Source organism: Calonectris borealis, chromosome 17, assembly GCF_964195595.1.
Source record: "Calonectris borealis chromosome 17, bCalBor7.hap1.2, whole genome shotgun sequence".
NCBI classification, from domain to species: domain Eukaryota; kingdom Metazoa; phylum Chordata; class Aves; order Procellariiformes; family Procellariidae; genus Calonectris; species Calonectris borealis.
The window spans coordinates 7,884,815-7,911,467 of NC_134328.1; the positions used below are offsets into that span (position 1 = coordinate 7,884,815).

At 53.7% G+C, this 26,653-nt stretch overlaps 2 protein-coding genes across 3 annotated transcripts; both read left to right on the forward strand.

The window, feature by feature from the left end:
- Positions 1-31: 31 nt before the first annotated feature.
- LOC142089680 (oxidative stress-responsive serine-rich protein 1-like) lies at positions 32-5,041 on the forward strand. Of its 2 annotated transcripts, none has more exons than XM_075166439.1 (4): positions 32-128; positions 879-999; positions 2,662-2,772; positions 3,409-5,041. In XM_075166439.1, the coding sequence occupies exons 1-4, from the start codon at positions 71-73 to the stop codon at positions 4,091-4,093; spliced, it is 975 nt and encodes a 324-aa protein (XP_075022540.1). In that variant the 5' UTR covers positions 32-70; the 3' UTR covers positions 4,094-5,041. The 2 variants fall into 2 exon arrangements, with proteins under 2 accessions (XP_075022540.1, XP_075022541.1); XM_075166440.1 differs by lacking the exon at positions 32-128 and adding an exon at positions 350-490.
- A 4,574-nt stretch (positions 5,042-9,615) lies between these two features.
- On the forward strand, positions 9,616-25,094 carry GDAP1L1 (ganglioside induced differentiation associated protein 1 like 1). Its single transcript, XM_075166420.1, has 6 exons — positions 9,616-10,074; positions 12,992-13,184; positions 16,606-16,779; positions 18,892-18,989; positions 19,144-19,258; positions 22,130-25,094. The coding sequence occupies exons 1-6, from the start codon at positions 9,895-9,897 to the stop codon at positions 22,471-22,473; spliced, it is 1,104 nt and encodes a 367-aa protein (XP_075022521.1). The 5' UTR covers positions 9,616-9,894; the 3' UTR covers positions 22,474-25,094.
- Positions 25,095-26,653: the final 1,559 nt, after the last annotated feature.

The following is a 26,653-nucleotide window of genomic DNA, read 5'->3' on the forward strand; positions in this document are numbered from 1 at the left end:
GCCCTCGGCAGGGCGGGGGAACGCAGGTGACGCGAGCGGCGCGCCCGCGCATGCGCGTCCCCGCGGGGCGATGACCTCACTTCCTGTTGTGCTTCGCGTCCCCCTGCGCGCGAGGCTGCGAGGCGGCGGTGAGTGGCGCCCCGGGGCCCGGACACCCCCCGGGGCCCGGACACCCCCCGGGGCCCGGACAGCCCCGCCCCGCCGGCAGGGCCGCACAACGGCCGCGCGGGCGGCGGGGGGCAGCGGGCAGCGGGGAGGGACGTGGGGGGCCGGGCCGGGCCGGGCGGGACGGCGGGGAGAGGGGCCTCTGCGGGCCTTCCCGCCGAGCCGGTGAGGAGAAGCCCCGGGGGAGCTGGCGGAGCCGTGACAGGGCGCGGGGGGCGTGGAACCGCGGCCCTGGGAGATCCGGCATTGCGCGGCCGGGGGCTTCAGCGGCTTCTGGTAGACGCGGGCCCGCGAGGGATGCGGCGGCAGCGCGGCCCTGTTTCAGGTCTGGCGTCGGTTCCCTTCCCCCCGCGGGTGTGCTGTTCCCTGGTCACCGGGGGAGGTACCGCGGGGACGAGCCGCCCACGGCGGTGGCAGTGCCCGGCTGTCCCTGGCTGTTCGGCATCGTGCTCACCACTCGGACTGAAGTTACAGTAGTTGACAGAATATACGTCGTCTGTTCAGCCAGTGGAAAAAAGGTGGTTTGTTATTTTTGACACGGGTCGTGCCTGTTCTGAGAAATACAGAGTTCGAAGCTCACCGTGAAGAGTGCCGGTCAGGAGGTGGTGAGATTGCCCGCAGAAGAACGAGCATCCATTACATGTGTCCTTTCAGTTTTGTAGAGACCATGTGTGTTTAGACCTCAACATCCGATGCTAATTTCTGTATTTCAGTTTATTCTATATGGCACAGTTGGTTACACACTGAGAGCCCATCAATGGACTTGGAAGCTAAAGATGAAGAGGAAGAGAGTCTGCAAACAGCTTTCAAAAAGCTGAGAGTGGATGCAGCAGGGTAAGTGAGCAACAAAAAGGACTGTGCCATCTGTCAGTTTCTTACTACGTATTTGTATTTGTTTTCTATTATTTTGCATCTCAAAACAAATGTCACTTGGTGAAAGGTTCCTTACTCTCCAAGAGGAGACAACTGCATCGCTTCAGATGAAATGCATTATAACTGTCTAATAGGCAAAGCAGTACTTTATTACTGACTAATTTTGACACAATATCCAACTGAAATTACACAGTGACTGTGTGAAAACATGAAATGACTCGCCCGAAGCAGTGAACCCACTCTTAACTGTTGTGGTAGCCGTAGTCACCTTGTGTGATACAGAACTTGTTTGTCCGTTCATGTAAATGCTGGTGTCTTCAACCACATTATCAGCCTTCACTGTAGTGCATGAAGGATTGCTTGGGAAGCGTCAGAAGGACAGCACCAACACTTCGTAGTGTGCTGGAGAGCCCAGTCTCACTGGAAGTCATCAGGCTAAATACGAGCACTGATCATTTCTGATTTCAGGAGATTTTGTAGATTAAAATGTCTGCAGACATTCTTACACTAAAAACTTATTCCATAACACACTGAGTATACTGATATTATGTAGTATAAGCGTCTTCCTTAAAAGTAGAAGTTAATAAAATTACGCAGTCTAACACTTTGTGAGGTAGTTCACTTGAAGTCTTTTGGGAATTCACAGACACAAGAGACAGCTTTATATTGATAATTAATGTTACCTTGCGAATTCACCTCTATAGCCATCAGTACTGCGAACTCATGACTTCCTCTGCGTGGTAAAATACATTTTGCTTTGCTAGTCGTTTCCTCTAATTCAGGAGGTCTTCTGTTAAATGTGGAAAAAAATAGCTGTTCTCTAACATGGAACTATGCTTATTAAGCATACCACTTTTGATGTATTGCCAGTGACAGACTATGTGGAATTCTGGTTGGTTTCTGATAATATCTTCTTAGGCATAAAAAGATCTTGTTTTGCAGGCGTGTGTTTTGAACAGCTCAAGTCTTGTGACTAATCCCTTAAGATCAACTTTGGGCTCTTCTGCTAGAATTTCAGTCTCATTTCTTACGATTTCCTGTCCCGTGTTCCAAATCACACATACAGCCATAATAAATACAGATTTGCGTGCTGAGTCATTTATGTTTGTTGCCTGGACCTCCGGGGCCGGATTTTTTTTCATTCCATATTTATCTGGGAACTTTAATGAGAAATAAATTAGTAATCTGTCCTTGTCTGTTGTACCTCATCCACTTCTCCACTGACGACTCCTCAGCTTGCTGCTATGAGTTCCTGACTTTGCATTTTAGATGAGTAGGAGTCTATCTTTAACGACTATTGTCTGACAAGAACATTTGGAACCTGAGTTTACATTCCTTTGATGTGTCATTTTGGTGCAAATAAGGCATGACATCAGCCTGTGGGCATTTTGGCCTCCTTTCATTTCATCTCACCTATCTTTAGACACTTGACTGAGGTCAATCTAGTAAAAGCGGTTACATAAATCTCTGTAATAACCTGTTTCTAACCAGGGACTATAGAGGAAGTCAAGGCTGCAAACCTACATGTCTTGGCTAAGCATCGAAAGCGAACAGGCTGAATCTAGACCTCTGAAGCAGTATGTTCAGGCAATACTGTAACGTGGCATTTCCCTTCTTACTCAGATGTATTGCAGCTCTCTCTGTGGGCGACGGGACGATTCTCAGAACACCGACAAGAGCAGCCGTGGATGGAGCCAAGCAACAGACTGTCTGCTCAAAGGAAGCATGGCATGGGTAAACCAGACCATTCACTGCACCGTGCATGTGTTTCTGGTTTGAGACATTTAACACTTGCATTGTTTCCAATGAAAGTTGTTGTTAATTAGTTGCTTCAACATATTTTTTCTCTCCTTTCTGTTACAAAACTTTACCATAACTGTTTGATATGATGTTTTTTAAGGGATTGCCATCAAAGACTTTAAAACCAATATTGCCTCTTTTAGAGAGGGTACCTAAAACCTTATTTTCCACTGATTTCCTCAGAAGTCCTTTTCTTCAAGTCTTATACCTTTGCAACCCCCTCGCACATCTTTCTTGGGTTATTTTATTTCTGTATTGAAGTACCTGGATATTCAGTGTAATGCTGCCAGCAGCTCCAACTGATATCCAGGTTCTGCACTACAGTTCAGTTTGGGATGACAAAGTATCATTTGCTTAACACAAAAGATTTGGGGGGAAGTACCTTTAAATAAGGGCTGTTTGTACGTGTCTTTCCTTTGGGGGAGCCCCAATTTCTTCAGACTCCTTCATTGTTCCTGTCAGAGTGACCTGTCACCTGATCTTTCTAAGCAGAAAAAAAAAAAATCTTCTAAAACGTTTTTAGCCGCATTTTAGAGCTTACCTACTTGCTCACCTGTTACAACCCTGCAGGTGTGTGAGAAAGCCTTCCAGAGGATCGGCAAGAGTCCCACGTCGCAGGCGCTCCAAGTCTCCTGTCCTGCATCCTCCCAAGTTTACGTATTGCAATATGAAAGCCAACAACCAGCTGAAACACAAAACCCAGGCAGACACGTCAAAGGGTAGTATCGGCTCAGACATTTTTGTTACAGCAGAACACGGTACGAAGGACAGGCACGATTCTCACTTTGAGGCCAGTGATGACAGAACTGAACCTTTGGAAGCTTTCACCGCCGAAGAGCCTTTGGAGAAGTCAAGAGAGAATTACCCTGCTCTCTCCTCATCCTTTGAAACCAGCTTGCATTCTAGCCAAACCTCCGATTTCCAGTCCTTATCCATGCTTAGCAATGGCAAGCAGTGCCCTTGTACGGACAAGAAATGCCAGTGCAAACAGTGGCGAACCATGGAAGTGTACTCTTTCTCTGGCTTACGGAGCGTCCTGTCAGAATGCGAAAAGGCAGTCCTAGGAGTCCATGCCCAGTCTCTTCAAAATAGATCCCCGTGTGGGACAGCCTCATCAGGTTCTCCTAGATCTTGTTCTGAGCAAGCTCGAGCCTTTGTGGATGACGTGACTATTGAAGATCTTTCTGGATACATGGAATACTACTTATATATTCCCAAGAAAATGTCTCACATGGCAGAAATGATGTATACTTGACTGAAAGCAATAGAGAATCCTGAATCACAGTTTGTGATAATGGTTGGGTTAAATGCCTTGTCAGTGCCATGTTTTCACCGTTGTGTGTTTGATCAAATGTTTCTTTGCCTCATACAGTTTAGTTTTCTAATAAAATGAAAAATGGAATATAGTTTCCGAGCTTAGTTCTAAAAAGAATGCACTAAAGTCTCTGAATACCTTAACAAAAGCACCGTAGATCGAATGAACTCCCTTTGTTTTTCGGTTTGTGCTGTGGATATTCAAGCTCTGTATGCTGTTTTTGCTATGTTTTGGAAAAAGAAAAAAGCCTTTTAGGTTTTGTTCTGAAATTTTGCAGTGTTCGGAAGGTTCATTCTTAATGTGTCCCACTACTTAGAGAAATGTTTCATAGCTACAGCTCTATCCTCCTCATCCTGCTCTAGAGGGAAGAATGAGAAGGCATTCAGTATTTTGGATAGGATGGATCTCCTTTCCTTGAACACTATCTGGCTCCTTTTTAGTTGGATCAAATTGTGAATGCTTCCTCCTCACGAATTTGTTGGGAGGTGCAGAATGTGCAGGGTGTGTGCTTGGACCCTTTCATAATCTAACTAGCTCACTCTTAAGCAGTTCTATTTTTCTGCAGATAAGTGAAGCTCTTAGAAGCAAAAATATATTTTGTTATTTGTGTTCTACAGATGGAATAATTTAGGGGGGAGTGAAGCAGGCCAACAGTTTTTTTGGGCCATGCTGTCTCAGAACTGGAGATTGTGGAGCCATCTATACAGATTGTTTCTGAGTATGTTTGATACACAAAGCAGCCTGGAAATAGGGTAAACGAGAAGTGTATATCAACAGGCTTTGTGGTGTAGAGCTATAACATTCCTTCTGGTTGAAAATAATTGAAATAAAAAATTTTGTGGCTGAGACTTGCATTAATAAATGTTTGTCAATACCCAGCAAATTAAAGCCTGGATAATTTGACGTACACTCATCTCCCCTCACAACCTTTTTTTTTTTTTTTAAAAAAAAAATACCCCAAAAGTCTGCTTTCAGTGTCAGCACATGCTAAACCACTGTTCGAGTAAAATACTGCGATTTTTTTTTACTTACGCTTTAAAAATTAGTGGTCAGCAAGGCACGGAGTTACAAGCAGTTGTATAAAAATAGATTGTAGCAGACGTAGACAGTTGGCCTTGTATTCTGTGCTAGAGAAGTCTCAGATGTTCTAGATGATAAGTGCTGTCTGTAGATTTTATTCTAATCATCCCTAAAATTTACACTACGGATCCAGGAAGTTCAGATTTAAAGTTAAGATAAATCCAAATAAGTTAACATAAGAATACAACTAAAACTTATTTTGCTCCTAAGTGTCCTAAGCAGTTATTTAGCATGTGATATTGGCTCGTACTCTCAAATTAAATTTAACCGATTCCTAAATTTTATGTCATTTTACACGTCCCCTGTGTCTACCTCCATATTAGAAGAGAGATGTTTGGGTACTTCAATCACAGGTTTATAGAAGGAAGTCTGTTTGACCTTAGTCGTTACTGCTGAGTTATTCAGGGGTGGGGTGGGGGTCTTTTTTGGTCTTCTGATACTTGATTTTGAATAATGACAACAGCTATGTCATTATTTTACCTTTAACTTACTGATTACATTTACCTTCTTACCTGTGAATTGCCTTGTTTAAATATTCAGAATTGCATACGTGAACATGTTTTTCCCTCTCGGGTTAGTGCTTTACTATCCTCTTCCCTTCACCTCCCTCTTCCAGCACTGTCCTTCACACCCACACAGTTTTGGTTGTGCTTTCTTCACTGTTGCCCTTCTTTCTCCCTTCAGTAGATATGGTATATGTACTTTGCTTTTAAACGTAAATATGTAGTACTAGTTATCTTTGCTGCTGCTGTTTTTCAAACTGCTTCAGCAGAGGGTGTCTGCTCATGTTTCTGTTCACGTTTTGGTTTTGTGCCCTCTTTAAAATCGTTGGACGGTATTGTTGCTAGACGCAGCATTTCTCCCTTTTAGACTCTCTAACAATTACCCTGCCTCTCGGCGAGCGTTAACCTGGAGTCCATGCATATGGAGCTGGGGCGCAGATAACTTTAACACGCACAAATACAGTTATTTAAAACCAGTATTGGTTGTCCCCACTCCCCTCTGCAGCTGGAGCCCTACGAAGGGGCACAGCGAGGCTCTTTTCCCCAGAAACGTGGTTTGGCAGCTGGCACAGGGTCACCCCGCTGCGGCTGTTTCTGCCGTGGAGCACAGTCCTGCTTCTCTTGAGCAAAGCGTGCATAAACCCCTGGAAGTGTCTACACCTTCAAGCTGGTGTTACGTAAAACGAGCAGTGACCGACTGTTGGAAGGGCACAAGGGCATTTTCAGCTGTGGAGCAGGACAGCGTGCAGCAGGCCTGCTGTATCTGGGGAGAGCGGGGGAATTAGGGAAATCGTGGAAGTTAAACTAGTCCAAGATATGCCCTGAAGTTTAGGGCTGAGAAGGGAATTCAAATTGCCAGGCGGCCAGACAGGAGGGAAGAGTCTGGGAGCAGGGTCTCTGGGCACATTTCCACAGTGCCCTGTGCAGGACAGAAGTAACTGGTAGTGAGGGGGGAAGGAAAGGGGGAAAGAAGAGAAAAACTCAGCGGTTTCATATTCTGCCTGAATTACTGTTTGTGCTCATGTTTAAGCATGTCCAGTGCTGCCTGCGGCAGAGGAAGGGCAGATATTTTGGGTTCTTGATTGCAACAATCAGGCTCATAGCAAATGTACCGAAACATTGCTGCTGACACTCGCATTGCTCAAACCATCTCCTCTGGGCGAAGTGACGAGCTCTAAGAGAGGACCCCAGCCCAATCTTACTGTTTCCTTCAAAGCCTTCCCAGTTCAGCTCACCCACTTCACTCTGATAACTGAATGACTCCTCCTTTCTGCTTGCCTGAAACCTTGAGCGTTACCAGCGAACGGCATCTTCTCTGGGGATGCCTGCACATTTAGCACAATTAGCTTGATTGATGAGGATCAGCGCTGGGCCTCAGCTGGCCCGGTACAAGCAGCGCTGAGCACAGCCCTGCCAGCCCGACTGCTCCCAGCCTGCCGCTGGATCTGCCCCAACAAGCCTGGGGAATTTTTTTCTGTCCACGGGTGCTCTAGGATGTGTCCCCAGTCAATCTACAGAAGAATACGTCTAAAATTTTCTGAGAAAGCACTGGTGGGCTTGCAGCGCTCCCAGGACTTTCCTCGGATTGATCCCACCTCTCTACTTCCTATCTCAGCAGATCCAGGCTGGGTTTTTTTCAGCGGCTTCCCCCCACCCCCAGCACTTTACAAGTTACTTGCCTGTCTGGTTTCAGGAGTAGTTCAACCCAAGCGGGATGCAGAAGGGCACCCTGGATCAATCAAATCTATTTCTCACCTTACAGAAGCCAAACCTAGATAAGCCAAACTTAGCCAAGTCCTAGCTAAGCTTTACATCGGCAGATGCTGAATCAGGCCACCAGGGAAAAAAAAAACTTTAAAAAAAAAAAAAAATCAATGGAGCTGATTCTACAGCCCGATTTCCACCCCCTCCTTCTAAAACAGGGAAGGTGCTTCTGTGCCTGCAAAGTCCCGTGACCGACTCCGGCCGCCTGCTCTCTCCTCTCTGTAACATTTGCCTCAGCCCTGAGATGAGACGCCCCGGATTGTGTATTCCCAAACCGCCAGCACCTGCAATCCTGCCCCGATGGCACCTTCTGCCAGGGCTCTGCTGATGCCACCGGGTCCGTCCGCACAGCATCCCTTGGGGCAGCCCAGCATCGTCCCCTTTTGCAGGCAGGAAGGCTGTGGACGAGAGCTGGGGATGATCTCAAGGTCACACAAGGTCAGGACACCCCTAAAGGGGGCTGGCAGCAATCCTGCCCTTCAAGCCTTGCTCAGTTTAGCAAGCCAAAACGCAGTTAAATAAATAAGCGCCTCCAGAGATGCTGCGTACCTGCAGGACCCAGAGGGATAAAGCGACTCGTCATTTTTTTATTCCCAACGGCGCAGCATTAATTTATCACAAAATATACCACTAGATGGGGCTTTCTGGACAGCGATCCACAGGAGAGAACTGCTTCTGCTTGGTCAAGCTGCTCTTTTCCTTTCCTAAACCCAAAGGTGTCCCTTTCCAGTGAAAGGAGCCCCAAAAGATGCTTCTTGGGCAGCGAGGGCTCTCCTGCGCAGAGCAGGTGGGAGGGGAGGCTGCGGCGCCGAGGGCAGGACGGCACCACGCGATGGGGCTGGCTCTTCAGTCAAAGCCCCATTTGCTCCGAGTTTGCAGCAGCGCAGGCCACCGCCCTGACTTTGCAGCCCCAAAGCAGAGGCCAAGCAAGAGCCTTTCCCTCTGGGTGTCCCCGAGGCCAGCGCGGGGTCTCTGGCACTTGGGAAGCCCGGGGCTGGAGAGGGAGGATGGTTTTCAGGATTGCTGCCTACGGGAGAGAAGGCGGGGAGAAGGTAGGGCAGGGCACAGCACTTCCCAGCCTCACCCCTCCACCATCGCCCTCCTGTGCACCCTTGGGAGCAGGACATCACAACACCAAAGGGTTCATTTTCACCTCCAAACTCTCAGAAAATTGCTCCTTACACTATGTTCGTGCAGCCGGGGACCAGTTTGGCCCCGTTCCCTCCCAGTTCCCTTGGGTGAAGTGTGCCTCAGTTTCCCCACTTGAACCAGCTCTCCCAAACCCTCCATTTCCTTCCACACCTGGAGCAATCTTACCAGCTTCAGTGCAGGTGGAGATGGGAACAACGCATGGAGGAGCCAAATTCACACCCAGAGCCCTCTCGCAGCCCCAAGACCAAGCCTGCAGAGCCCTCTCCTCCATCCCCTCCACAACTTGCCCCTACGACCCCCATAACCAGCTGGTTTTACCCCCTGGCACTGGCAGTTAGTCCCACGTGTGGGAAATTATCTCCAGGCTGCCAAATTGCCGGAGATGGAGTGTAACGAAGCCAAATGTCATAAAGCACAGGCCCACATGTCCAGGTCGCTGTGTCTAGAAACGTGTCAGCTGCGTTTGCCTGCAAACCTCTGGGTGATGCTCGTAGCGCCCGGAGAGCAGCAGCTACGGAAGCCCCAGCGCTCTCTGAGCAGCAGAAACTCGGCCGGTTTGCAATTGCGACACACCTTGCTAATTCTGGAAATGACCCCCAACCGTGCCTGCTTTGGTACAGGAGGGCTCCTCTGGTTTGGCCCGGCACCCCGGGGCTCCGGTACACAGCGAGGGCTCCTGGGCTCTACCCCTGCACAACAACCATTAGGCAGTACTTAATCTGTGCTCTCCAAAAATCACTGAATACCTTTAGAGCCATTGCTGCTTCTTTCCATGAAGGTTGCAAGGCAGGCAAGACACCTGCTAGACATTTTAAAGCCACTATCCGTCAACGTAGCTATTTATTACATGTCTGCTGTATCTAAACCAGTCAAAAAAAAGTCTTATACTGCAAAGTATTCCTAAGGAGCCGCCGGGGTTGGAGCTGCCCCGGATTGCCGAGCTGGCAGGCAGCAGGAGCCTCCGCTGCTGACTCGCCTATTGAAGCGATGCCTGCAAGCGCGGCACGTTTCCGTGGGAGCCCCGCCACGAGCGGGGACGGGCTGCGATTGCACCCACGCCGCTGTCACCATCCTCTCCTGTGACCCCCCCCTCCCCACCCCGGCGCCCACCGCCCTGCGCTGCCCACCCCGGCCGGGGAGATGGAGCTGCCCCGGGAGTGATGCTGCTGGCAGGAGCCCATGTGATGCTGGGCTAGCGCCGCTCGCTGCCTCGTCCCTCTCCCCGCTCGCTCGCAGGCTGTCATGGCGACTCCCAATAATGTTACTCCCACCAACTGCAGCTGGTGGCCCATCTCGGCGCTGGAGAACGACGCAGGGAAATCCACGGAGGGGGAGGAAAATCAGGACCCGACAGACCCCGCTCTCAAATCCCAGGACAGACTGGTTTTGTACCACTGGACCCAGTCCTTTAGCTCACAAAAGGTAAAAAAAAAAAAAAAAAAAAAAAAATATCGCTCGGCCGGGTTCCCGGGGAAGAATCGCCTCCCGTCCCCAGGGCATCCCCTCGCCCGGGGAGGATGGATGCACTCGCGGGGAGAGCAAGGGGCTCATCCCCGGGGCTGGCGAGGGCAGCAGCGTGCGGCCAGGCAGCTCTTTTGTACCTGCGGTTTTGCGTTTTAACAGCAGCTGCCTGGGGAGGGGACGGGGATGGGGGGGGGGGGGGGTGTCAGCCAAACCCTGCTTTTGCTTTGGGACCGTGGCTTGTACCGGGAGCCGCCCCGGCTTTGTCCTCGCTCACAGCCCAAGCCCGGCGTGGCCAGGAGCGCAGACAAAGGCAGAGCCAGGCCCCGGGACCACCCTGCCGCCGGGAGAGGGGGAGGCAGCCCCCGAGCCGGGCTCCTTGCAGGGAGCGGACCCCTGCCAGGCAGCGATTTGCCCCTGACATTGCAGCAGCGCCCTGGAAATCCTGTTCCCGGGGTGCCCCCGCGAGAAATCACATTTTCCAGGCAATAGTAAATGCTCATTTTGCAGCACAGCAGCTGTGTAGCAAACTTGACCTTCTCCTCCCGGCCCCAACCCCCCCGTCATTCCCGCACCATATATATTACGTGGGGAATGGGCTATTCTGAGGGGTAGGGGGAACACAAAGTTCCCCGGTGCGAGGCCCCCCTCGAGCCCCCAGCCCGGTGGGAAGGCCAAGGGCAGAGACGCCCGCTCCTCCTTGCTGGCACAAAGCAAGGGGAGGATGCCCAATGCAGCAGGGTGGCTGCACATGGTGGGCTTCACCGCCACCGGGTGACTAACGGGCTTCTGATCCGCACCGGCGAGGGATGCTCGTGCCCAGCTCCCCCGCCTTGCGCTGGGCTTGCTGTTATTCTTTTGTCTTGCCCGTTTGGCCGCCGGCAGCAGGCAGGCAGCGGTTAAGGCACTTCTTGTACCGGGTTTCCTACAACCGGCCTCACCTCTGCGGGGCTGGGGACGCTGGGGACGCGGCAGGGCACACCTAGAGCCACAGGGCCACCTGGCACCACTTCCAGCTCTGCTTTTGAGGTCACTTGCAAGGAAAGAGCCTTTGCTGGAGGGCGGATGAGCACAAGCTGGTGTGATGGACGTGGCAGGGCGGGGAGCGGCGGGGGCTGCATGGGAACCCCCTGCAGAGGAGTTTTGCTCGGAGCCGGTTGCAGGTGAAGCTTTTCCTGCTCTGCTCCGGGAGCTGCTCGGAACCACCCTCCCCGGTGCTGGGGCTGTTTGTGGGAGGGATCCTGAGCCCCCACCAGGATCTGGCCCTGCCTGCAAAGGGATTTTTGGAGGTTTTTTGGAGTTTTACAGCCAGTGTTGGGTTTTTACACAAGATGCCTCATCACAATGGTGCCGGCGCTGCGGGGACTGGCGGGGGGGTCCGGGCATGTTCCATCACCCCTGGCTGGGACCCCTCCTCAGGGTGCTGGCAGGGGCTCCCCTTGCCCGCAGGCACCAGGGTCACCCTGGGAGCTGAGCCCTCCTGCCCGCGCTGCTTCATGCCTGGCAGCCGCCTCCTGCCAGGCCTTCGGCCTTGGCTCTCGACAGCAAAACGGGGAAGTACAGGGAGCCTGGGGCCGATGCCCCAGATGGTCCTGGCTGGGCTTTATCCGTCAGCTGGGAGGAAAAGGCCAAGAGCAACTTGCAGTTGAGGGACTCAGGCTTTTTCTTGTTTGACTTGTAAAGAAAAAATTAATTTGCCAGCCCTGTAAATAATTAATGACTAATTCCTCAGGAACTCTGAAGTACTCATAGAAATGCTTATATTTGTTAAGTTGTATTTTTAGCTGCTGCTACTTGGAGGAAGACAAGCGCTTTTCCCTCATTCAGTGGTTCTGTAAATCGTGGCTGTCTCACATCCCCCGAAAGTTTTTTTTTTTTTGCCTGTTTGACATACTTAGTTCCTAACGGTCAGGTTTTTATAACCCAGAAGCCTAAAATGCCATCCCTGAGTGCGTATTCAACACCATCTCAAGCACAGAGCAAAGCAGCAGGATCAGCCCTGAGGGCTGTCCATGGGCAACGAGGATGGGGACGGTGCCCCGCATCCAGCCCCACTCCTGCCTCCTCCTGCCCCCAGGCTCGGCTTTCCCACCCACGAGACGGGTGGGTGCCACCCCAGCAGTGCCGGGGCTGGAGGAGGGCAGCGGCAGGGGAAGGGGGAGGCAGCAGGTTTGGCACAAGGGGTACGAAGGCGGTGGGCGATGCCCTCGGCAGCGTGGAGCAGGAGGCATGCTGTTTGGGGTCACAGGGGCTGCTTGAAACCCTCCATGAAACGGAGCCTTCTCTCTGCGCAAAATGTGCCTGGTAAAGCCAGAGCCCACCCCTGAGAGCGGGACGTACCTGAGTTAGCATCCAGGTCTCCTTCAGCCGGGTAGCAGCACCCACTGGGTGCAAAGTGTAGCATTGCTGCAGCCTCTGCTTCCTCCTCTTCCTCCTCCTCTTCCTCCTCAGGTGTATGCTGGGCTATGCTGGGACCCACAGCAGCATCACTGATCCCCCCCAGCTGGGGAACTGCCGCCTCCCTCCACCCACTGCCAAGGGGTGGGTTCTCAGCCCCCCAGCCCCCCCAGCCCCTCCGCCTGTCGCATGGGCCCCCAGCGACCAGAGGGAGGATGGTCCACGATCCCGCAAAATTAGGATGCATTTGGGTCTCCCCCCTTTGCTGGGAAGAGCAATCCTTGCTCGGCCGCCTGGATTTTGCAGCTGCCCCATGCCAAGAGCTGCTTGGCTTCTTGCAGGACGAGGTGTGTCCTGGCACGTAGGGGAGGGCCGGGGAGGTGCGGCGGGGTGGCGGTGGGGCTCTCGGGGTGCTTCGAGGGCTCTCGGGGCTGGCTCGGTGCGTGGGGCTGAGCCCTTTCTCCCCGGCATCTTGCCCCAGGTGCGGCTGGTCATCGCGGAGAAGGGGCTGCCCTGCGAGGAGCGGGACGTCAGCATGCCCCTGATGGAGCACAAGGAGCCCTGGTTCATGCGGCTCAACCTGGGGGAGGAGGTGCCCGTCATCATCCACAGGGACAACATCATCAGCGATTACAACCAGATCATCGACTACATGGAGAAGAACTTCACGGGAGGTAGGGGGAGGGGTGGGCTGTGTCCTGGGGGAAACTTGGGTCTAATCCAGGTGCTGTTTGCCAAATGCACCCACTTTGTCCTTGAAAGTTTCAGCTTTACCCCAGAAGAGCAGCAAGCCACCAGTACTTCCCAAACTTTTACATTTTCCCATGAAAATGAAGGATTTCCAGCAGAAATCCCCAAATGTCCCTTGGAAGTGCTGCTGGGGGGCTTGGGGTGCGGGGGGGAGCTGGGTCCCCTCTTCTCCTGCCCTGGAGGCCACGTTCCCAAACCAGACAGTTTCCCATTCCTGTGGTGTGTGGTCGCATCTCACCAGAGGCACAGCTGGGGCACGGCCCGTGGAAATACTTCTGGGTTTGGCCACCTTTGTACTTTGGCCTCGGGTAACGGTATAAAACCCCCAGGGGCTCCCCGTAAGCGGCCCCGCTGAGTGCAGGTGGGTTTGAGCCGGGTGCCGCTGCCCCTCTCCCCTTCCTCGATGAGCCCTGTGCCACCGGCCATGCGCAGGGGACCCCGCCGTCCCCCGTGCCACTGTGCCTCAGAGAAAATTGCTTCTTTAAAGTCAAAGAAAGCCAGCGGTGCTGGGGACCATGGGAGGATGCTGTGACACAAACCCAGAGGAAGGGACAGCCGGGAGAGGGAAGCTCGTATTCCCCCCGGAGCAGGGCTGCAGTCAGCAGCCAGCCGAGCTCGAGGGCTGCTGTTTGCATGGCTGCTGAGGCAAGGAGCCTCTCCGCGGTATCTCACGTCCCTTCGCCCTCATTTCCCCAAACCTGCGGGCTGTCAGGCTGGGACGCTCCGCCGGAGAGGCTTCAAAGCCGAGCGGGGAGCTCAGGCTATGCCATCACGACGTTCGCCCCAGCATCCATCCCCCTTGCAACAGAGACATCAAAAACATCTCAAAATAGCTCCCGAAGCAAGGGCGTCTTGCCAGCTCAGCTGCTGTCCTCTCCCGGCCCCGCCGCGGTGGTGCTGCTCGGCAGAGGCACGATGCTCGCTCGCCGGCGGGGCAGCGGGGACGGGATCGGTCAGGAGGAGCCTGTGCCATTCCCGAGGAATGGCAGCTGCTTTCCTGCCCGGCCCTGGGGCCGAGGGACAGTGGGGAGAGTCAATCCGCGGGGCTGCGGTGCCCGCACCGCTTTGCCCGGTCTCTGCGAAGGGCAGGTGGTCTGGCATATGTGACAACAGGCTGTCCCTGGCGGGAGGGGGACACAGCGCTGCCCGTGCGCTGGGAAACTCCTGTCGTTGAGATTTTGCAGCCAGGTGCAATTTCTTACCTTTTCGCTGAGAAATGAAGCGGGAAGCTCCGGGGCGGGAGGGAGGAGGGCCCGGGGCATCATTCCCTGCTGGGTGCTCTGCCCCGAGCCATCCCCACCAGTGCCTGCTGGCAAAAGCGTTACCAGGATGCCGCGGCGTCGGTCCGAGCGGGAATCGCCCACCCTGGCAGAAACGTGCCAAGCTTGAAAATGCCTTGATAAGAAGGTGTGTTCACGGAGTTTTATTTTCCCCCGGGCTGGGAGCATGGCCTTTTTCAGCTGCTTACACACGCCCTGAGGGTCAGCTGTAGTAAAGAGCGGTGTGATGAGCGATGGTTTTCTTTCCCCAAAAAAGCAGTGAGCAGTGCCAATAAACCACCTTTGAGGGTGCTTCTCACCAGGGCACGGCCCAGCAGTGCCAAGAAACCACCGATGGGTTGGCTGGTGGCAACGCCTGTCAGAGCCTGGGCGAGGGGCTCCTCCAGGGGCTGCAGCCCCCAGCCCTGTCCTTCTGAGCCTCCCCCCATCCCACCTTTGCGTGGCCCATCACTTGCTGACTATATGCAACAGCAGCCCATACGTGCAGGTCCGCCATGGCGTGCAAAGGCAGAGCGAGCGCTGTCCCACCAAAAAACCTCCCTGGGAGGTGCTGAAGGACACGGGCCGGCGGCCAGCACGCCGCTATTTCACTGTGGTCATTCCGTCCCGCTGCTGGACGGGGCAGTCGCTCTGGATGTGCTGGTTTCCAGCCTCGGCACCAGCCCGTCGGGTGCTGGCCGGGAGCCCTGTGGAAGGAGCATGCAGGCTATAGGTCGGTTATTATTATTTCATTCAGCCAGTTGCTTTTCTCGGATGGAAAATCCCCGCTTGGAGAGCTGGAGTCCAGGCAGCGCAGGCAGGGAGCAGCCCGCGGGCAGGGAGGAGCTACCAAAACCTCCCCTCGCTCAGGGGACAGTAATGCTGATGCCCATCGGTCAGAACAACTTTTCGGAGCCTACCAGCAGAGACAGCCCCAAATCAGAGCTGCTAGGAGGTTTGCAATACAGGAGCTGCCAAAATCTCCCTGGCTCGTGTCCAGCTGCAGCTGCTGGCCGGCGCGACTCTGCCTGGCCCGGGGCGAGCCGTGCATCTCTGCCGGGCAGGCATCACCAGGCTGTGCCCGCGGCCTTCCTCCTGCCGCCGGCAGCAGGGCTGGGCAGAACTGTCATTTCAGGCTCTTAATTAAGGAGCTGCGTTGGCCGTGTCTGCCAAAATCCTTCTGCCGATGTGCCTTAACTCAGCCCAAGAGGCCGGCGTGCAGTGAGCCCTGCACTGCGGACGGCGTGTGGGCAACCGGGCGTACCGAGTCCCGGTGGTAAATTTACTCACTACCTATTAACTGCTATCTGCAAATGCCATAAACATTTATGATCCCATAAAAAATAGACCTGATATTCCTGGGGGAGATGAGCAACATTTCACTCGTTGTGGTGTCATCTGCCGTGTATTTTGAGTTGAAAGTGTAATAAAAAGAGCAGGATACAAAGTGCCATCCGCGAAAGATGAATAAAACCCAACAAGCCAGGGAGGAGCAGAGCTGGCTGGGGTGAGGGATGCTCCTGCAGCTGAGGCAGCAGCTGAGCGCGGAGGGAAGATGTGCTGGGCTCCTCCTTTGGTCGTCAGCTCCCTGATTACCCATTTTGAACGGGATTTTCAAGGAAGTCCAAGAGAATTAGGTGCCACGTTGCCACTGGTGTAACAAGTGTGTAATTCAAGAGATCCCGATCCCAAATCCCCGTGTTTTAGCTCTTTTCCGCAGAACGAGAAAATTTTGTTCCCCTCCTGAGAGATGTGAAACCGCAGTGTACGAAGTCAGGGGCTGCAGAGGCGAAGGGCTTGCTATGCTGAGCTCCTGGGGACGCGGGGGCTGCGGGCTGGGTAACGACACCCGTGCCCAGCCCTGTGGTCCTGTGGGTTTGCCCATCGCTGGGCACGGGCTGGATGCGCTCCTGGCCAGGACGGGGAGAGGGCAGAGCCAGGGGTGGGGCACGGTTTTGAGTTAATGCACCCCCGCAGCCAGCCCTGCTCAGAGGTAGCTCGAGCCAGGACTGCACACTGGTGTCCCGCGCAGGCTAACGAGCCACTAATGAGTGTCCCGCTAACACCTTTCCCTTTGCCCTCGCAGAAAACGTCACCCAGCTGATCCCTGAGCCGGGCAGCCTGCTGCACTCGCGGGTGCTGCAGTACCGGGAGCTGCTGGACTCGCTCCCCATGGACGCCTACACGCACGGCTGCATCCTGCACCCCGAGCTCACCACCGACTCCATGATCCCAAAGTACGCGACCGCTGAGATCCGCAGTAAGTCACCTCTCCAGCGGGGCTGCCCAGGGCCGGTGCCAGCGGGACGGCTCCCCCAGCCCTTCCTTTAGGCTCCGTTTGGCTCCACAGCCTGGCCAGCCCCCCTGCTCTTGCTTGTCTCCCCTTTCCACTAACACTGGCAGGGACGGAGCTGGGAAATAGCAAAGCACACCTAATTTGGGAGCTGCAGGCACCCTGTAGAGGCTTCCTAACCCCAGGGGTGTCCGGGCTCCCATGGGCCATGCACGCTTCTCGCCCAGCCCTTTCTAGGGCACATGAATTTGCTCCCTCTCCCGCACGTCCCCTCTCCCTCCGATAGCTCTAAGGGCAAAGGTGGGAGCGTACAGCCAGACCGAGTTGCAGATAGTGGATGAATCGGCATAAGACTGTGTACCTGACCTTCAAACGCTCATGAAACATTGACGATGCTTAATATAACTCAACAGCAAGGATTGCTCCTGGAGAGAGTCCCTCGCCAGAAAAGTGACCTTGTTAGGAGGGCATCGGCGTGCCCCACGTCTCTCCCCTCCTTTAGGCTCGGGACCCAAACGGCGCCCGTAGCAAACACTGTTCCCCCCGCCAGTCCCTTCAGCTGTCTGGGTCACGGACGGTCCCTCCGAAATGGGATGCCCTCGGGCACAAAGAGGAATAGGCTGTTCCTGAGGTGTATCTCATGGTCTGCCCTGCCTCTGCTGGCACCCAGGCAGCTTTCCCTGTGTCACCAAGTGTCACCTCCATCCCCAGACCTTGGGCAGATGCAGGGTACAGCACCCGTCCCCACCCCAAAGGGTGCTGCTGTGATGGCTTCAGACTCCGTCTGCCTCGCATCACCTCCCCAGCACTCTGCTGAGCTCCTTAAAAAATATCTCCCTATCCAAACCTCCTCGCTGGTGGCATTTTTCCCAAGCCATTGGAACGGAGGGGCTGTGGGCAGGTCCGTGGGATACCCCAGTGCCGGCGGTGCCCTTCCTCCCCAGCACACCCCCTACGCCCAGGCAGTGGCTCGGCTGCCCCGTTGCAGTGGGTGCCGAGGCAAATCCATGTAGTTGTGTCCCGAGGAGAGGGTGAACTGAGGGCCAGGCTCTCCTAAGGGGAACAGGGAAACGAAAACAGGGCGATATCCAGGCTTCCCTCCGAGTTACAGCCCCAGGAGAGCCGGCTGGGAGCCGGGCAGAGCTTCAAGGCTCGTGGTGGAAAACAGGGAGTTTCACCATTTTGTGGCAGCGTACAGCCCGCTGCTGGCTGCCGCCCCGGCCAGCCCTGGCACCTCCCGCACCCGCGCATCGGCAGAGCCAAGCCCTTGTTGGAGGGAGCAAGGAGGGAGAGACAGATGGGCCCTGGCAGGAAGAGATTAACCCAGCTTCGGGTAATTTATGTCGTCCCTAAGGTGTTACTCTTAATATCTCGTATTCTCTTCTTCCATTTACTCTGCTCCTTTCCCTCCGTTAGCTCCCTTGCACAAAGCCCTTCGCATCCTCCTCGTGCCCTGGGAGGGAGGAAGGTGGGCATCTCTCCCGAGCTCGCGATGGGCTCCATGCTGCCGAACTGCATTCCCGGACACCGAGCCGGGGCGGGACAGCTTCACTCAGGAGGGAGCATCCCCTCCCGTGACGCTCCCTGCCGCTGCTCTGCACGCACACCCTCACGTGGGCAGCCGGCTTGGATATCCCAAAGGATTGACCTGCTGGGGATGGAGCTGCAGGAACCAGGTTATGGGGAAGCTCAGGGATGTTCTTAAAACAGTAAAGACAGAGAGAGACAGCAGCTCTAATATGAATCCAGCAGAGGAAATGAAGAGCTGAACCCCTCCCGAAACCCGCAGAGCTGGGACTCGCCACGGCCAGGGAGGGGGATCGGCCGTACCCCGCAGCCGGCGCTGCCCTGCCGTGAGCGGATGGGAGGGCTGAAGAAGCCACGTGCCCTCGGGAGGGTGCGCGACGCCCCAGCCACCCGCCTGCACGGCAGCACGGCAACAGCAAGCCATGAATTTGGCCCATTTTAGCTCTCCGGGGTGGTTTTTTTGGTGCCACACCACTATTTCACATTTTGCTACCAGACACAAGGTCATCCCTACCCCCGCCAAACACAGCCCCTCCCTCTGTCTCCTGCCAGGACATTTAGCTAACGCCAGCACGGAGCTGATGAAGCTGGACCACGAAGAGGAGCCGCAGCTATCAGAGCCCTACCTCTCCAAGCAGAAGAAGCTCATGGTAAGTGGGTCAAAGCCACACACATCTCTGGCGGTGGGGGGACATGACCCGTGGGCCCTCCATGAGCACCTGGTCCCTTACATCCCCATACGGTTCCAAGGATGCGTGTCCGTCCATCCATCCCTCCCCCATCCTAACCCCGCTGTCCATCCAGGCCAAGATCCTGGAGCACGACAACGTGAACTACTTGAAGAAGATCCTGGGCGAACTGGGGATGGTGCTAGACCAGATCGAGGCCGAGCTGGAGAAGAGGAAACTGGAATACCAAGGTAGGCGCTGGGCTGCCTTTGTGGGGTGTTTTTCCACAGGAGGGCAAGGTGGAATACCAGGAATGGCTGATGGCTTTGCACCTGATGAACGTCCCCCATGGGGCAACCACCAGTGGGACCGGGGCTGCCGCTGGGTTCTCCTGTTTTTGGGTGCACTGATGTCATTGCAGCCGTGGTCTTACCAACCTCTGGCAAACCACCCCTGCTCCGGGGAGCCCCCACACCCCTTGCCACTGGGGCAGTGGGACCCCTGTCCTCACAACTGCTCTGTGGGAGCTCCAAAGTCATCGCAGGGTGGTGGCAGGTCCCCTCCACCCTAGTGAGGGACCACCAGTGACTGATGTCCTGGCTGATTCAGGAAGGAGCAGGCTGGCCCCAGGCTTTTGCACCACGAGGAACGCAGACTGCCGAAAGCGCAGGGCTGGGGACGTGTCCTGCAGCCAAGTCCCCCATGGACACAGGGCTGTGGCAGATCCCAGTGGAACACGGGCAGGGAAACCCGATGGGAATTTGAGGGATCCTGGAGGGGTGGGAGCCTTTACAGGACCTGCGTCAAACGCCAGCATGCGGGAGAGAGTGACACCAGCCACCCCCAACATCAAATCCGTGCTGCTGGGTGCCTGCCGAGAGCCACCCCGGCGCCCTGGCAGACAGGGATGCATGGGCACAGCTGGGCATTGCTTGTCCTGCCATCACCCCAGGATGACGCCGTCATCCTCTCGTCCCCGATGTCAGCAAGGCTTGAAACCCCAGTCCCGGGAGGGCTAGCAGCCGCCAGCGCCGCGGCACCGGGTCCAGAGCAGAGCCCAGACGCAGTTAATCGGGTGGGCCTCAGCCGCAGGGAGCCGTGCGTCACGCTCGGGGCTGCACTGAAGGGCCCCCGGAGGTGCCAAGGTCGGGCCCTGCAAGGCACCAGGTTGGGGATTTGCGGAGAGCCCTGATGCATTCACAGCGGCACCCTGCGTTGCCCTAATTGCCTCCAACGAACACCCTCATTAACTGATCCGAGAGCTGGGATAGCTCAGCAGAATTCAGCCTAATGAGGTGCCCTCGGAGGACGTCCCGGGTGCCTGGAGCAGAGGGGTGGCTGCTGCTGCTGCCAGCGCCCGGGCGCTCCGCTGCCTTCGGTCCTTGCGTGCTGCTCCTGCCCTCTGCTCCGGGCCCCCAAACTCCCCCCGCCGGGCCCACGGCCAGGTCAGGATCTCAGCAGCGGGCACAAGCACCAGCCCTTTGGCAACTTCCCAGGAGCCGCAGTGCAGCAGCTCTCCTCCCACGCAGCCCAGGCTGCTGGGCGGACGCGCAGCGATGCAGGTAGGGCAGGGCAGGGCAGGCAGGCAGGAGGGTGGGAGGTGCTGCAGGAGCACAGGGTGACCCCCTGCCACGGGCACCCTGCTCGGCTGGGACAGGCTGAGCTGGGGCCGCTGCGGATGCAAAGGGGACGAGTTGCCCTCGCCCGTGCTTCTGCCCCGGGGCACCCCGCAGCCGGGTCCAGACCCAGCGGTGGGTACAAGCCCGGAGCCAGGAGGGGTAGGGCGAGATCACGGCTCTCTCCCGAAGCTGCCATCCTGACGTGTGCTTTCTCCTTCGCCTGCAGCAGTGCCTGGGAGCGAAGCAGGCACCTCAGCCCCGCTGCCCTTACCTCCGAGCCGGAGCATCCGCAGGGTCCCCGGAGCAGCCAGGGGGCTCCGGCTGCAGCACCCCCACAATTCATTAGTCATTGAAAACATTTATTGACTAATTAGGCACAGGCAATCTGTCCATTTGGGCTGTGCCTCTAGCAGGATTAGGCAGGCTGCCAAGCAGCTACAAATGAGGGCTGCTAATTACCAGTAATTGCCCTGGCCTGGCCCTGCTGGCAGCACCAGTGCCTGCACAGGGGTGCAGTAAAGGTGCCGCTCTCTCCCTCGCAGATATAACAGCCACAGGACAGTGGAAAAGCCCCAAAATTAAGGATTTGGTGCAAAGCCAGGGGCTCAGGCTGGACGGGGCCAGGTTTTGTGCCCCTTCTGATGTTCTTCCTTACCTGCACCTCCCTTCCTCTGCCTTAGCTCCATCCCAGCCCTCTCCTTCGCATTGAAATGGCATCGGGGGAGTGTTTAACACTATCCTGGCCTGACCCCGCTTCTTCCAGCCTAACAGCAGCTTGGTTTACTCCTGGACATCTCTCCGGTGAGGTTATTTCCAGGGTCACCCCTTATCAGGGGCCATCAATGCTTTGGTGCCTCTCCTCCCGCCCAGCATTCGCACCGAGCTCTGCCTCCCCCAAAAACCTGGCTCTGGGCACGGATGTGCTGCCAGTTTTGGTGTCAGTTTTAGGGGACAGAGGCAGGACCTCCCCAACAGCACACAGGGAGAGCAGCTAAGCCGGGCCAACAAATGGTTTTGATTCCTGAGGATTTCTTACCTCCCTAAAATAGGACAAGTTAACGTGACACTCCTGAAGCAGCTCCCGTACAGCCAAGGACAAACGCTGCTGCTCTCCCCGAGCACTAACACAGCAGAAGGGGTCACTGCACCACATCTTCCTTCAAGGGGGGCCAACGGCCCTTCTCCAGGGACCTCCTGGGTATGGGAGGATGCCATCTCCTGCTGCTCTTGACTTGGGAGAGAGGCAACAGAGCCATTTTGCAGACAGCGATTTGTATCTTCACGCGGGCTATAAATCATCATCTCGTATTCCCAGCTTTGTGGCCCCACGTATCCTCCATCACGTAGCCTGGCAGATGGGGTCTGAACTCTTGGGGTATCGGAGAGCTGAGAAAAAACACCCCAGGTCTAATGCAAATGCTCCTGCCTTCTTTTGAGAAAGCCTTTAGGTGCCCACCCAAGGGTTTCTTCTCACCCTGCCTGCTCTGTCACTTCTCTCTTCAGGGCAGAAGTGTGAACTTTGGCTCTGCGGATGCGTCTTTACTTTGGCCGATGTCTTGTTAGGAGCTACCCTGCACCGCCTCAAGTTTCTGGGACTCTCTAAGAAATACTGGGAAGATGGCAGCAGACCTAACCTACAGTCCTTCTTCGACAGGATACAAAAACGCTTCGCCTTCAGGAAAGTTTTGGGAGATATACATACCACGCTCCTCTCCGCAGTGGTACCCAATGCCTTCAGGCTGGTCAAGCGGAAACCTCCCTCCTTCTTCGGAGCCTCCTTCCTGATGGGATCTCTGGGGGGAATGGGGTATTTTGCTTATTGGTACTTAAAGAAAAAATACATCTAGTGCTGGCTGCTTGGTGTTTAGTTTGGTGTCTCTGTGCTGTGTGAAAATATGATGAAGCCTCAGTAACTGTAATGAAATTGAAGCAAGGTAATGAATAATTATATTGTTTAATGTAACATTCCATAGTCTAGAAGTAGAAACGTATACTGCAAGGAAATAAGACAACAACAACAACAACAAAATGCGTCAACTTGTAAATGCCTTTTTTAGGTTTAAGTATTCAACTCCAGCGAGAGGCTCAGGGGTTCACGGGCGCAGCCGTGCCCACCGGGAAGCGACGCCGCCTCCGGCACCGGCCGGCTCCAGTGGGAGAGACGGGAACCCCGGGAAGTTTCCCGACGCCCAAGTTAACTAGTGGGACTCGGATACTCGGTCCTGTACGTTTGTGTTTCCAAATTGTTCACTGGCCACATTTCACACATGCAGGTAGCGGGGACTTTCTTTTTCTAGAAGGCGTTGTGTTGTCGTGCTCGGAGGCTTTCCTGGGAGCTGGGTGCAGTAGCTGGTCACAGTCAAAGTGGATTTGTGTTCTTCAAGAATCCATTTTTTAAATTATTTTCATTAAAAGGAATCTTTTTTATTGAGCTGCTCTTAGAATGTATCCACTTTCTACGTCTGGTTTTGGTGGGCTTTTTTTTTAAAGACTTTAATGTCCGTCTTTAACTGCGGCACTTTTTTCCCCAGATAAATCATTTTGACTTCCATCCTGAATTTTGGCCCATGAAGAAGATTATTGTTTTAAGCCTTTTGGCTCTGTCTCTTGAGTTTTCCTTCACGGATTTGCAAAGCATCTTTCACCGACTGAGCATATCTGGACTCTGAAAAAGTACGACCATTTTCAGAACTTTTCAGCACTTTCCTGAAGGCACTTTGGCTTTCTCTTCCATCGGGGGCTCTTTTCTGCCATTTCCTCGCTGTGTGTTTTCTTAGAGACACTTTGCACAGAATCACATTGATGACTTTCTTGTGCCTTTTGCATGTCGGAAAGAATAACAGGCCTCACTGCTACTCATGCTTTGGAAACCGAGATCCTCAATAAACCATATGGGAGGAGTAACGGCTTCACATTTCTAAATGCGTTCAACATCCTTCTAGTCTTATTTCAAAGCACGCCCATGGGCAGAGGGATGCGCAGGTGGTTTGTGCTTTTTCTCATGTACTGCATTGGTATAAAACTCGCGTGGAAACAATACGTATTCCTCTTCCAAGGCACGCATTTCTGTGAGCGCTCAGCCTGCTGGGACCTCCTCTGGCTGGTTTTCCAGGCTCGGGAATGTATGCCAAGGGTGGCTGAAGCCATACGAATTGCATTTGCCTCCAACTCAAAAATTAGCTTTACGTATATGAAAGCAGCAGGATTTCCCAGCTTTGGTTCTTGACACAACCTGGCAGCCATGGAATTGTGACTATTTAGCAGGAATTACAAGGGATGGGCACATAGCGATTAGACAGTGCAAAATGCACAAATTTATGCTGTGCTTGTCACAATTGTGTAGGCTGGTCTGACATACTTCTGGAATACAATAACCTGTGTAGCTGCAAAGGTGCTGTGTTATCCGTGTTACCCCCAATGATTAGGGCCACGCTTAAAATCAGCGTGTGAGAACCCAAATCCACCACCTGCCCAGGCAGACCAGGCACCCGCAGCCGAGGCTGCCGAGTGAGACATGACAGACACATGTTCCCCCAAATACAGTTGCGTATTTGCTCCATGGTATCGATGACTTTGGAAGAAATAGTTATTTTGCTTTTGCTTCTTTTTTAATAGGGAGACAAGAGGGTCCCCTGAGGTCAGCCCTTTTGCTGAATCTGCAATGTGTAAGAACGTACACGGTGACCCATAGTTAAGCTGGTCGTTAGCTGATACTAAACTCCCCAAAAGAATTTATAAAGATACACCGACATGAAACCCTTACCAGGATTTCATCCTTTTACCTTTGTCCGTTGTCCTACAGACACATTCCCTGGTGATCTCCAAAAGCTGATGAAATGCACACGGCAGGTGTCAAAAGGAATGTTAACGGGGGTACAAGGCCAGGAAACCCAGAGAGAAGGAGAGCAAACACTCGCTCCGTTCCCAAGATTTCAGACGGAGAATGAGGCAGAAGGAAGCTCCTTAGCAAGACTGCTGCTGGTTACTTTGCTCCTCTTTTTTTTTTTTTTAAACTAAAGAATAAATTTAAAATCATGGAGCAAATCAGAACTCTAAGCACTGGAGAAAATAGGCGTTTGTATTGTTTTGGAGCACACTGTTATAAAGCAACTATTATAGGGAAGCCAGACAGAGCCAGCAGCTGGGACGAGGCGCAGGTCAGTTGGGACCAACACGTGAGAGCTGTCAGTCGTGTCGCTTCGCGGGCTGCTGGGAGGCCACAGATGCCGTAGCGACGAGTTTTGTACAGGTTCTCAGCTAGGACTATTCACTAGCAAGTCTTTGTTTTGAATTAAATTAAAAAAAAAAAAAAAAAGCAAAAATCAGTGAAGACGGTGCCACACCCTGACGCTGAGCCTTGTTTCCCAGCTGTGGTAATGAAAAAAACACCAGGATTTTGCTCCAGGGAAAAGCAATCTGCGAGAGCGATAAAAGACAATTACTGTGACAGGCGGAGGCTGGATTGATGTTCGAGACCATGCTGAAACGAAGGGGAGATGAATGTCACCGCCCTGATCAATCCAGATTAGCCAGTTACTATAAGCAGCCCTGTGGTGATTACAGGCTGTCATCATAAAAAGTTGCTTGTGCTCGAGCTGATCTGAGCCTAATCAGACTTTTTCTGCTCTAGTTCCATTTGAAAGGGGAGACCACCGCACTACACGGCCGTAAGCTGGGCACTGGCCCAATATTCACTGCCCAAGGCGCTTTCTGTACACAGAAATATGAAAATGATAGCAAAAATCTGTTTTCTCACACCAGGACTTTACGCTTTGCTCTCAGCAAGGTGTGGGGTAACAGCAGCACCCAAGGGGTAAGGCTGGAAGGTGAGGCACCTCAGAGACACTATTTGGAGCAAATATCTGCTCTGGGACATCTTGCAATTTGCTGCTGAGCAATTCTGTAGCAAACTGCTCTCACTGAAGCACTGGCTCGGCGGCACTAGACAACAGAGGGAATGGCTTGTGCTGATCTTGCTCCAAATACTTCTGTGTACCTGATCTGACCCCAGTTAGGGTCCTTCTTAGGACTTATTCACCCAAGCAAATTTTTAGTCTTAAAAACCTCTGGGTTTTAGAGGAAAGTGTGCTTTTAGGCACCTCAGGGCCTATATCTGTGCTGAAATACTGAACTTGTAATTATTAGAGGGGAGAAAATCGGGGGCTGCTTGTCAAGTCCCAGCCCTTCTGAGCACCTCCGAGATGGAGCTTCATGACATGGAGCGAGCTGCGGGTACCCAGCACGCAAGGAGCGCTCACTCCCTCCTCCCTCCCAAGCCTCCTAATAGGCTCCCAATGGTCAGATTTGTAGAACTACAGCTTCTCAAATCTTTTTACTCCTACGGGTTTTGCTCAAAAGACTCAATTATGAAAATTGAAAATGTACGTGTCAGTCTTGCAGCTGGCTGCCAGCCTTCTCCTTTGCTTGTCAAGGGATGGAGAAGAACTCTCCATGCAGAATAAAGGATTTCAAAACCAAGCTTGCCAGAGGACAGGGAACACACCACAGAGCCTGTCTGGCACAGGTTGCCAAAGAAATTGAGATCAAGGGCGGCCTAAGAATACCTAGTGATCATCTCGTGGCCCTCTCAGAAATTAATTGCCAAGTCTTGCTCTGTTTCTGGATGAAAAAAACACCCTTACCACCCAACTGCAATTTCAGTACCCTGGCTAAGGAGGGAAAGGGGATGGTGTAAGAGGCACTCCTTCAAGCGAGGGGAAACTTACTTTCTGCTGTGAAAATAAATGAAGGACTTCCCCACTTGAGAACAGCAAACAGAAAACATTAAAGCTTGTGAAAATATTTAACATCAGGTTGCATTTGGTGGCATTCACTGCCATTAAGATCAAAGCCAAGCACCCAGACTGGACCCACAATGCAGGCAATGACAGCAACTAAACCCCTCAGGTTCCTGAGAGATACGTGGGATTAAAATAATATGGGATAATACGATAATAGTATTTTGAGATGGCCAGGGATAATATAAAATATGATAATATGGGATTAAAAAATAAATAACCAGGAGAC

What these genes read in the sequence shown, in the direction of transcription:
- LOC142089680 (XM_075166439.1), top strand. Translation starts at nt 71, where the DNA reads ATGACCTCACTTCCTGTTGTGCTTCGCGTCCCCCTGCGCGCGAGGCTG. An exon ending in CGCGAGGCTGCGAGGCGGCG is followed by an intron (nt 129 to 878) that starts GTGAGTGGCGCC and finishes TCTGTATTTCAG; the next exon opens with TTTATTCTATATGGCACAGT. An exon ending in TCAAAGGAAGCATGGCATGG is followed by an intron (nt 2,773 to 3,408) that starts GTAAACCAGACC and finishes ACAACCCTGCAG; the next exon opens with GTGTGTGAGAAAGCCTTCCA.
- GDAP1L1 (XM_075166420.1), top strand. Translation starts at nt 9,895, where the DNA reads ATGGCGACTCCCAATAATGTTACTCCCACCAACTGCAGCTGGTGGCCC. An exon ending in AGTCCTTTAGCTCACAAAAG is followed by an intron (nt 10,075 to 12,991) that starts GTAAAAAAAAAA and finishes ATCTTGCCCCAG; the next exon opens with GTGCGGCTGGTCATCGCGGA. An exon ending in GAGGAAACTGGAATACCAAG is followed by an intron (nt 19,259 to 22,129) that starts GTAGGCGCTGGG and finishes TTCTCTCTTCAG; the next exon opens with GGCAGAAGTGTGAACTTTGG.